At 43.1% G+C, this 12,105-nt stretch overlaps 1 protein-coding gene across 4 annotated transcripts in view; it reads right to left on the bottom strand.

Annotated features, from left to right (window-relative positions):
• Positions 1 to 12,105, bottom strand: part of ACP3 (acid phosphatase 3) — a 70,560-nt gene that overhangs the window by 20,165 nt on the left and 38,290 nt on the right. For 3 of the 4 annotated variants that reach the window (XR_009350893.1, XM_059162606.1, XM_059162605.1), the window contains exon 10: positions 9,145 to 9,314. Coding sequence is in view for 3 of the 4 variants with exons in the window: in XM_059162606.1 (XP_059018589.1) it covers positions 9,145 to 9,314 (170 nt within the window). In the remaining variant the exon portion in view is untranslated. Of the gene's footprint in view, positions 1 to 7,683; positions 8,471 to 9,144; positions 9,315 to 12,105 lie in introns of those variants that run through there. The other variant, XM_059162607.1, reaches the window with a different exon arrangement.

The raw sequence follows: 12,105 nt of genomic DNA, 5'->3' as shown, positions 1-12,105 counted from the left end.
TCAAGGAAAGAAAGTGAGCAGAGGGAAGGGAAGAAGGAAAGAATCTGAAGCAAACTCATCCCTGAACCTGGAGCCATATTTGGGGCTTGATCCTACAACCTCGAGATCAAGACCTGAGCTGAAATCCAGACTCTGATGCCTAACCAACTGAGCCACCCAATCTCCCCTCAAATCTCATCTCTCAGTGAGGGCTTTCTATTTATTTTTTTATTATTTTTAAAATATTTTATTTATTTATCTGACACAGAGAGAGATTACAAGCAGGCAGAGAGAGGGGGGGAAGCAGGCTCCCTGATGAGCAGAGAGCTGGATGTGGGGCTCGATCCCAGGACCCTGAGATCATGACCTGAGCCAAAGGCAGAGGCCTTAACCCACTGAGCCACCCAGGCACCCTGAGGGCTTTCCATTTAAAGGGACAACCCAATATGCCCTTTACCCATGCCCACCCCCAGCTTGGCACTTACAATCCTCACCTTCCACAATGTTTATTATTTATTATCCATCCCTCTTGCCCTTTAATAGAACATAAGCTTCATGAAGGCAGAAATCTTTGTCTTTTTTGTTCATGAACGTAATCTAGGCACTTACAATAGTACCTGGCACATAGAAGGTGCTCGATAAATATTTGTGGAAAGAACTACTGATCTAGAACTCAGTGGTCTTCTCCTGATGTCAGGATGCCTCTTAGCATCATGAGAAGGTGAATATTAATAAAGTTAGATCCTAGTGGACAGGTGCCATTACCACTGTGAATGCAGTTAATAAAAAGGTAGAGGGAAATGAACAGACTTGAAGAAGGAAGGAAAGGACTAAATGGAAATGAGCGAAGAAGGCAGAGACTAATGATTCTTTAAAATTAATGTCCTTGGATGACCGTATCTGAAAATTTATTTACAATTATTTTTATTGGCCATGTTGTCATAGTAGTCCCATGGAGTATGCTTTCTCAATCTTTTTCCTTCCTTCCTTCCTTCTTTCCTAGACATGCAGTGGGAACACACCATATGGTAGGCCAGTTATTGGCCTAACCCAGTACTGGATTCTGGATTTCCATGACCCTTGTTTTTGGGATCATCAACATCTAGTGGGAGAATCTGATAGACAGTTATGAGGTCATGTGATCAACAGTAAAATAAAAGTGTAAAAGACTTGCCACTGGAGTAGAGAAAAAACTGAGATTAACACAAAGCTTTCTATTTAGAAGAGAAAGAGGTTGGAAAGCCTTTTGAGAGATGCTAAGATTTGAGCTGACCTTTGAAGTAAATAAGACTTTGCCATGAGACAGAATGAGTTGCACACGAGTGTGTTTGGGAAATGATGAGCAGTTGCTGCAGTATAGCTTCTGGTGGAGTACAGGTTCAGAGAGGGACGTTGGGGCCTAGGTCTTAGAAGGTCTGGTTTGTCTTGGGCACATGGAAATCATTAGCAAGTAGGACACATGGAAGTGACCGGGCTCCATTTGTGCTTAAAACAAGAAAATCACTGCAAAGAAATATAGGATGGTGGAGATGTTCCAAGCCTGATAACTGCAGAAATGTCTTTGACAAGATACTGAGGGCTCAGCACTGGAAGTGTGGTCCTGACAGTGAGGACGAGGGAATTCTAGCAGACCCCGAAGTGGCCCTGCTGGGGACTAAATGTACTGGTAAAGGAGAAGTGTAATCCTGGGGACCCATGGGTTCTCGTTTGGGTAAAGGAGATGATCAGGCTATGAACTGAAACTGGAAGCACATTAAAAAGGATCAGTTTGGAGTGGAGGACATAATAATTTTCATTTCAGTTGTAGGATTGAGATATCGTCTTATCCTCGTAGAAACGATCATTAGGCGGCTGGAGAAAACAGGTCTAGAATGCTACATGGAGACATGGAAATAAGGATTGTAGAAGATGGAGGCCTGGGTGATACCGGCTCATGGTGAGGGTAGAGTGGGGCCACCAAGGACGGCACATAGGATGTGAACATTTAGGGGCTGGAAGAAGGGATGAGCCTGAGAACACAGAAAAGGCTCAGGAGACAGTCTCTCTCTTTCTCGCCCTAATTTTTTAAATTACACACTCCCTGGTACTGTGAAGGATTTTGTGAGTTTGACAGAGTCATGTTCTAGAATCTGAGAAAAAGAGGGCGTGATCAGTTGTATCTCGTGCGAAGAGACAGTGCTGGAAATGACTGAAAGCCCTCTTACCACACGGGGACACGTGAAACACGTGAAAGCCGCTGAAGGCAGTGTGAATCAGCATTACTTTGCTGGAAACTATTTTGGCAATAAGTATTAAAAGCCCCTACCTCCAAGTCCCCCCTGCTTGTCCTCTTTTCCCCTTTGAGAAAGTGTGCCCTCATCTGCATCCTTGGATTACTGCAACAGCCTCCCAGCCCTGCTCCCTGCCTTCAGTCCCACCGCTCTCCAATCTGCTCTCCCCAAGGAGTGCAGAGGTCTTTCTAAAACAAGAAGCCAGTCCCATCATATGTCCTCTGCCTAACCTTTTTTTTTTTTTTTTTTTTAAAGATTTTATTTACCTGGGAGAGAGTGAATGAGAGGGAATAGGAGCAGGGGGAAGAGAAGAGGGAGGGGTTAGGAGAAGGAGAATCAGGCTCCCTGCTGAGCAGGGGACCTGATGTGGGACTTGATCCCAGGACCTGACCTGAGCTGAAGGCAGACACTTAACCAACTGACCCATCCAGGTGCCATCTGCTTAAAACCTTTTAATGGCCAGAGCTACTCAGTTTGTCCTAAGACACTTAATGCCCACCTCCTCAGCATCTTCGTGAGACATAGTTCTTCTAATTCCTAAAACGCTGCATGCTGTGTCTAGCCTTTGGGTTTCTACACATTTTCTCTCTTTTTTTTCTGGTAACTTTCCCCTCTTTCCTCACCTCTACTCTCTCAGTTAATTCTTTCTCTCCTTTAGGCTTTAGTTTAAACATCACTTCCTCTGAAAAGCCTTCTCTGACCGCTTAGACTCAAGCTAATTGCCTTTCCCATCTGTCCTCTATTATAGTGTTCACCATCCTTAACCATCAGGGCTTCTTTAATTCTTTATCTCCCTGTCCTCCCGGCCTGCCTCCCCATGCCTCTGCCAAAGGGTCTGGGTCACATGGGGGCAATTTTCTTGTCTTGCTGCTATTTCCTCAGCAGACTTAATGCCTCCTCCACAGACACTGATTAGGTACATAATATGTACTAAAAAAAAAGCTACTGTTTATTGAATATTCACATACTTTGATCCACTAATTTAATTTTTGGGAATCTGACCCAGGGGGATAGTCAAGAAGCTGGTGTGGGATAGAAAGGGAAGATGATACAGTAGAAATATGGTGGAGAGTGTGAGGCTTGAATCCTGACCCTACCACTTGAGGCATGTTATTTTCTGAGGCTCAGTTTTCTTCTCTGTAAAATGGGGATGTGTGGTATTGGCAGGAAAATAAAGACAGGTTGCTGGATTAGGCACTGATGACTTTCAAAAGGGATGTTTCCAAAGAGGGATAGTAGGAAGACCATCATTTTTTTGAATAGCTCAGGAGTGAGAGAGATGAGGAAATACAGAATGTAAATGATTAATTAGTTCAAGAAAATTGGGATTGAAGAGACTGAGAGCAGGTGCTTGAAGCTACTCTTTGATGAGAGATTTGGGAATGTTCCTAGTAGAAGGAAGCCAGAGCAGAGGAAGAAAATGAAGCTAAGTAAGATTCGTCAAGGTCCTCGGAGATGAGCGGTGGGATCCTATACATGAGAAAAGGAGTTAGGTTACTCAGGGAGGAACATGTTTTCCTGAGGGGCAGCAGTAAAGGCAGGTTAAGGCTATTAACATATTTTGAGGTAGTGACAGGAGAACCTAAAAGACTTTTCAATGGACCGTCTTGCTCTTCTTAGGACATCTCATAAGAATTAAAGAAGCCAAGATGGAATTCAAAGTTTGGGGAAAATAACAAGGCTTTCCTGTAGAATACAGGAGAAGAATCCAGTAAGGGTGAATGTGTTTGCCAAGAAGTGCTGAAAGATCCAGCTGGGGTGCAATAGAAATTTCAACGTTCATAATCTACAGTGGTAACCATAGGTTCCTGTTCCACTCAGCCGATCAGAATGTAGAAACTGTGTGGTTGGCTTAATCGAGGGTTGGATATTGCTGTGGTGGGCAGCGTATATGGGATGGGCCACTAGAGTGATGTCAGACTTGCCTAAAATGGAGGACAGGTGTGGAATTGAGGAGTGAGTTGGTGTATACCAAAGCAAGTTCCCAATGTCATTAATGAAGGATGACCCATGTCCTGGGAAACTGATGATAAGTGGCAACAAGAATGAGAAATGGGTGCTGTCATTGGCCTTCTCTCTGAGGGAGGGGTGGTGCTGGAAGGGGCTCTAAATAGCAATGGGGGAACAAGAGAATGCCAAGGTAACTGTGATGAAAACAGACCAAACATCACAGACATATTGGCATATACATATGCATTTGTAGTTAGTGACTGGGCCTTTATAGTGTAGTCACATTTGAGGCTCATTTGTAGTTTCTCTCCCCTATTTATTGAACACTTGGGTTCTAGGCTTCTGATATCTGGGCCCAGCACGAAGAAGTCAGGCTAAGTATGAAGGGCTGAATATGTATTTATTTATTTAGATTTTATTTATTCATTTGACAGAGAGACAGCGAGAGAGGGAACATAAGCAGGGGGAGTGGGAGAGGGAGAAGCAGGCTTCCCACTGCGCAGGGAGCCCCATATGGGGCTGGATTCCAGGACCCTGGGATCATGACCCCAGCTGAATTCAGGTAGACGCTTAATGACTGAGCCACCCAGGCGCCCCTGTTGATTTATGTTTAAGGTTTATTTATTTATTTTGAGAGAGACAGAGAGAGAGGCGGGCAGGGCAGAAGGAGAGAGAGAATTTTTTTTTTTTAAGATTTTATTTATTCATTTGACAGACAAAGATCACAACTAGGCAGAGAAGCAGAGAGAGGAGGAAGCAGGCTCCCTGCTGAGCAGAGAGCCTGATGTGGGGCTTATCCCAGGACCCTGAGATCATGACCTGAGCCGAAGGCAGCGGCTTAACCCACTGAGCCACCCAGGCCCCCGGAGAGAGAGAGAATCTTAAGCAGACACCCAGCTGAGTGGGGAGTGCAGCTCAGGGTTCCATCTCACAATCCTGAGATCACAACCAGAGCCAAAATCAAGAGTGAGATGCTTAACCGACTGAGCCACCCAGACACAACAGGGCTGAACATTTATTCACTTAGTAAATTTTGACAGAAAGTACCAGGTTCTAGGCATTGTCTGAAGATTCAAGGTGTATAAAGGTCTGGATCTTGCCTTGGGCATGTGGATATTTACTGTGAAGTCTCAGGTTGATAAAGACTATAAGGGTGGAAACTAGAACTTCCTACCACTAATTCTCTTTCCCATGAAATATGTGGTGTTGGAGACTGAGAAAGGGTTTGGGAGACTGTTAGCAAAGAAAGTCTGATAGTGTCAGTAAAATTCTGCAATTAAGAAAAGTATTTTCTAAAAAAGAATTTTATCATTTTCAAGTAACATAGTGTGGAACTTAGACTTATGAATTTCCCAGCAAAGACTCTGCTTAACTTAGTTGATATGAGAATGAAACTGATTGGGTCTACTAGCACAAGTAAATAACACTGCTTATAGGTGAGGGTAGGATTTCATGGGTGGTGGGACTGTCAGGCATTCTGCGTGTACTTTATTTAATGGTTTGTCCTGCTTTCTTTTCTTTTTTTTTTAAAAATTTTATTTATTTATTTGCCAGACAGAGATCACAAGTAGGCAGAGAGAGAAAGGGAAGCAGGCTCCCCGCTGAGCAGAGCCCCCCCCCCCCCATGTGAGGCTGGATCCCAGGATCCTGGGATCATGACCTGAGCCAAAGGCAGAGGCTTTAAGCCACTGAGCCACCCAGGCACCCCTGTCCTGCTTTCTGTACTGGCTTTCTCAGGATACCCTAAATATTCTGTAGTCATCTATATTTTCCCCCCAATATAATATAAAAATCCAGTAGTTAAAACTATTATTCAAATGTATCTGGGCACCCCATACTTTTATTAGCTAAATTTTGTGGCCCTACTAAGAAATCACTCAATACCTATAACCTCTTATACTTTGGCCTGCTTAATGGTGTCTCTGTCAAGGCAAATAGGACTTTCTGTTCCAGGAATTTCCCCACACTGATCACAGTCTGTCTTTCTGAAATTTTCACCTGCTTCCCCAACCATCACTCTTTGAGACCACATGGAACAAATCTAAATGTTTTTCCTTAAAGGAGTTCAGATTTTGAATTCATCTTGTTGGAAACCACCTTATGTTATAGACTCTTAACAAGCTCTCTATGAGCTAACGCCAGTGGCGTGCTAGTAAACTGCATCAAAACCACAAGAAACAAAACTAATTTGTGGCATATGCTGATTTCTGTGGTGAAAATGCTCCTGCTAGGACACCATGACCAATTTCACACTGCCAAAGTCAAGTCTTTGAGTTCAGAGTTGGGAAAGATGTGCACGTGGCACTCTTGAGGTTGGTAGGTATTGGCTCCAGCACAACAATCCCTAAGTTTTCTCTTTATTAACATATTTTGTAATTAGTTTCACTCTATTTGAATATTAAGTTGCTGATCCTAGTGTGCGAGAGAGAGCATGAGGGTGGTGGGGCAGAGGGAGAAGCAGGTTCCTGCTGAGCAGGGAGCCTGACATGGGGCTCGATCCCAGGACCCTGCGATCATGACCTGAGCTGAAGGCAGATGCTTAATCGACTGAGCCACCCAGGTGCCCTGACACTGGTGTCTTGAGGAAAAGAGTTTTATAAACACTCTATAGGTAGGTTTGGTAAGAAGAGGGGACAGATCAGCTATGGAGAATAAAGGAGAGGTTGGGATCAAAAGTTAACTCCCAGATTACTGGGTATTGCTGCAAATCAAGATAGAGACAGTAGGTTCAGGGAGGAACGGTAAGCAATTTATACATTCCTGGAGCAAATATTTATTGAGTGATAATCCATGTCAGGCACAGCTATTTCTGAGGACAGATCTAAGAGAGAACACAACAGATAAAGATCCTTGCTCTTGTGGAGATGATATTTTATCTTATTAGAATTGGCCCCTTGATTACGTGTGGGAATCTCCTTAGACCCAGAATCTTCTGCTGAATAACTCTACTACCCTTTCCAGGTTCAAGCCACTAAGACATTTGATAAATGGCTTTCTAGTACCTTGTGCCACACCATTAGAAACCTCCATCCAAACTGATTTCATATGGTGCAGCTGTTACCTCCTACAGATTGCCTTGGCTGCCATTCCTGACTGCTTCCATCCCTCTAAATCCAGTTAACTCTAGTCCCCTAGCAGCCCTTATAGTCATAAGATACAACTCTTGTGTAATATGTATCTTTTTGCTTCCCCGCTACATTATACATTTTCCCAGGGTGTTTTCTTGCAAGTTCCCCCTTAACAGATGAAGCAGAGCCGTCCATCAGCTTAGCCTTTTTCTGAAGCAGTAAAGTCCGAACTTAGTACATTTTCAATGTAAGATATTCATCCAAGCAGTCAAAATCATTTTTACTTTCCATTAATATTTTCCTTCCAGTTACATTAAGATAAAATCCCCAAACAAAAATAGAGCCCCTCAAATAGGTCCTTCTTGGATTTCATTCTAATTTAACACATACACACTTTTCACAATTCATCGTAACAGTAATGTTCTGAACTCCCTACTAGCGACTTTATTCACTGTTTTACATTTGGCTTACTGCTGGAGGGAAGTTACATGCACAGGGAGGGAAGGGTAACTAGATGGTACTGCTGGGGACAAATATTTACTTGGGAAAAAGTAATACAAATAAATATACCAATGTCAAATGTCAGTCATCGCATAACCCACTAGGCAAGGGAATAGCTTTGCTCTGGACTCTGGCATCCAGCAGATACCATCTCTAGAAACCGTTTCATCTTTATCTGTCATGGTCACGTGGCACAGTGTTCTCTAGATGTGTTGCACCTGCCACCCGGGCAATCTACACAAGTCTAAAGGGTGTCATTGGCACATGAGTTCTTCTTGCACAGTGAGTCATTTCCGCAGGACCTGTGAACTTGCTTAGGTTTTCTGAAGATCCCAGGATCCAAAGCCTTACACATCCCTCTTGTGCTCAGGACAGCCATCACCCAGCCATACTTTCAATATTCCAGTAAGTTTTGATCTTGGAGGCACTTAGAACATTCTTACATTTATAATTTTATTCCACTTTGATACATGTCATCGTACTTTCTCTCTTAAAACCAACTCCAGAGTCGGCATCTCTTACCAGCTTCGTGGGAAACCACCCATGCAGGGTTCTCATCTCTGGTGTGTTGTGTGCTTAAATAATATTACTTATTTGCTAGGATGTCTGTGCTCCAAGAGCTGCCATATATATTATATACAACAAAGTTTTCCGGCAAAGTTTGCTTTTGGTTTCTTCAAAAGTAACGTACAATTTCCAGGGCTAAAGGATACAAAGAGGTATTTACTTTTCAGCTTTTCTTTTCTTTTTTTTTTTTTTACCCCATATGTTTTAACATAAATAGAAAAAGATAGGACCAGCTTCCCAGTGTAGACGATTTCTGTAGATGGTTCCACTGTATTCATTTTTCTGCCTTTCCTTGCAAGAAGGCCAGAACCAATAGGTAAGCTGGTCCTTTGCCCATCTGCCTAGGATCAACTTTTTCCTTTCTTTGCTCTCACTCTAGATTATGGATTTTGTTTGAAATCTGTTTCACTTCAGACACTTTAAAGAACAACCTCATTTAATCCCACTCAACTGATAGCTGGGAATTCTTAAAAAATGACCCCAAAACTGTGTGGCCAATCATATAGCTCATGGCAGGCCCATGAACTTTGATCTAAGTTTAATCTCTGATTCTATTTTGACATGATACCCTTTTCTATTAACACTAGAAAAACCAAGCCAAGGTTTAGGCAAGGGGGGGCAGGGAGAGAGGTAGGAGTTGACTGAAGTTGGGGGCCCCTGAAACAGACAATTATCACCCCGAACCCATTTCCCTCAAATCTGGGGGTGATGGCCGAGTCATATTCTCAAAGCCACATCTGCCTGGAGAAAGGGTATTCTGCCTTTTCTGCAGAGCTCTGCAGACACACTAACTCAAACATCCCCGGTACCTTGGTCTTTGCTTGTGGTCATACACTCCGTGGACCAGTCTTGGGGGATCACAGGAGCAACCAGCTTAGTAAACTCCGTCAGAGGACAGCTGGGAATGCAGCCTGGCAGCGTGAGGGGATATGGCTCGTGCTGTGTCTCATTCCGGTAGTACATCTCTACAAAGTACTCCCTGGTGGGGGAAGGTAGAAGACAGAGCTGTTAGCTCTGTGTTGTTGAATTGCCATTGAGTTATTTTCCACCTGGCCCATAATATGTCAGCTGTAGTTAAGAAGTTAAGAAGTTAGGGGCTTCTGGGTGGCTTAGTCGGTTAAGCATCTGCCTTCGGCTTGGGTCATGATCCCAGGGTTCTGGGATCAAGTTCTGCATTGGGCTCCCTGCTCAGCGGGGAGTCTGCTTCTCCCTCTGCCCCTCCCCACCATGTGCTCTTTCTCTCAAATAGAAAAGATCTTTAAAAAAAAATGTTAAGAAGACACAGGTTAAGAGGGGAAGAATTTACAGGAATGAGTGAATATTAGCTAACTTAGGTGTGAGATGGGTAGATTGGTACAGGTGGGCCAGATCCAGAGGGTGGAAATGGGAGGGCTGGTTTGTTAGATAACCAGGGGCAAAAGAGGTGGGGACCAGAAAGTTTAATTGGAGAGGGAGCTGAAAGGAGATGGTTGGGGGGAATTGGGGTGATCTGAAGAGACTTTGAATAAGAAGTGGGGAGCAGGTGGGATATTGGGTTTTCCTTCTCTTATTCTCTCCCCTTCATGATTCTCATTTACTTCATTTTCTCTCTTCTTCTCTCAGGATTTCTTTTAGGTTTTCCTCTGAACAAAGGTATCTCTGCTCTCCTTATTCAGGTAATAAACATGGAACTGAGCAATATTTAACATATCTGCTTAATTAAATATACATCCAGACTTTGTAAAAATTATACCTCAGAGAGAAGGTGTGGGTGTATACCTAAGTCCCTATACTCTCTCATATTTGATACTTTATTTGAAAAAACAAGGTGTATGCCAGCCTTATAAAATTAGTTTGAGAGCCTATGGAGTCATTTGCCAAAGAGGCAGGAAAGAAGCTCAGGTAGGATTTAGTGATCATTCTTGGGGTAGAAACCTCACAACTGCAACCATTGGGTGTTTTTATAAGTAAGCCTTTTAAAATATCACTTTCAGGGGTGCCTGGGTGGTACAGTTGTTTTTAAGCACCTGACTCTTGGTTTCGGCTCAGGTCATGATCTCATGGTCAGGGGATTGAGGCCTGAGTCGGGCTCTTTGCTAGATGCGAAGTCTGCTTGAGATTCTCTCTCTCTCCCTCTACCTCTCCTGCTTGTGCTCTCTCTGTCTCTAAAATGAATAAATAAATCATTAAAAAAATTTCACTTTTAAAAGCCACATAACCAGTAGTAACCACAAGTATATGTGTGTATGTATGTACGTGTGTGTGTGTGTGTATTAGGATTTATCTACTTATTTGTCAGAGAGAGAGAGGGAGGGAGGGAGCATGAACAGGGGGAGCACAGGCAGAGGGAGAAGCAGGCTCCCCACTGCCAAGCAAGGAGCCTGATGTGGGACTCAGTCCCAAGACCCTGGGATCATGAACTGAGCCAAAGGCAGCCGTTTAACAGACTGAGCCACCCAGGCATTCCTAGAGATATGTTTTTCAAAACTTCCCAATATTATGTGAATGACTACTTATACCCTGGAATGATGTTCCCAGTGACAGTATCTTTTTTCTCAAGATGATATGGCAAAGATGACTAATAGTTGATCAAAATTCATGATTCTCTTTCCACATACTAGAGTTATGGCTGAGAAGGGACTACATTTCCCAGACTCCCTTGCATGTAGGTGAGACCAAGCAACTAGACGCATTCCTTGGAGATACTGTGGGTTTGGTTTCAGACCACCACAATAAAGCAAATATTATAATACAGTGAATCAAATCAATTATCTGGTTTCCCAGTGCATACAGAAGTTATGTTTATACTATACTGTAGTATATTAAATGTGCAATAGCATTACACCTAAAAAATGTGTGTAAGTTAATTAAGAATACTTTATTGCTCATCAAAAGAAATGAAATCTTGCCATTTGCGACAACATGGATGGAACTAGAGCGTATCATGCTTAGTGAAATAAGTCAAGCGGAGAAAGACAACTATCATATGATCTCCCTGATGTGAGGAAGTGATGATGCAACATGGGGGCTTAAGTGGGTACGAGAAGAATAAATGAAACAAGATGGGATTGGGAGGGAGACAAACCATAAGTGACTCTTAATCTCACAAAACAAACTGAGGGTTGCTGGGGGGAGGGGGTTTGGGAGAAGGGGGTGGGATTATGGACATTGGGGAGGGTATGTGCTTTGGTGAGTGCTGTGAAGTGTGTAAACCTGGTGATTCACAGACCTGTACCCCTGGGGATAAAAATATATGTTTATAAAAAATAAAAAATTAAAAAAAAAAAGAAAAAAAAAAGAGAATACTTTATTGCTAAAAAAATGCTAACCATCATCTGAGCTTGCAGCGATTTGTAATCTTTTTGCTGGTAGAGGGTCTTGCCTCAGTGCTGATGGCCTCTGACTGTAGGGTGGTGGTTGCCGAAGGCTGGAGTGACTGTGGCAATTTATTAAAATAAGGCAACAGTGAAGTCGCCACATTGATTGACCCTTCCTTTCACCAACCATCTCTCTGCAGCATGTGATGCTGTTTGTGAGCATTTTACCTACAGTAGAACTTCTTTCAAAATTAGAGTCAGTGCCCTCAAACCCTGCTGCTACTTCATCAACTGAGTTTATGTGATATTCTCAATCCTTTGTCATTTCAGCAATGTTCCCAGCATCTTCACCAGGCGTAGTTTCCATCTCAAGAAACCACCTTCTTTGCCCATCCATAAGAAGCAACTCCTCACCCGTTAGTTTGGTCATTAGGTTGTAGCAGTCCAGTCCCATCTTCAGGCTCTGCTTCTAAT

This window comes from Mustela lutreola, chromosome 2 (genome assembly GCF_030435805.1).
Source record: "Mustela lutreola isolate mMusLut2 chromosome 2, mMusLut2.pri, whole genome shotgun sequence".
NCBI classification, from domain to species: Eukaryota; Metazoa; Chordata; class Mammalia; order Carnivora; family Mustelidae; genus Mustela; species Mustela lutreola.
Note: the sequence above shows the minus strand (reverse complement) of the source record. Positions and strands in the feature narration are given on the sequence as shown.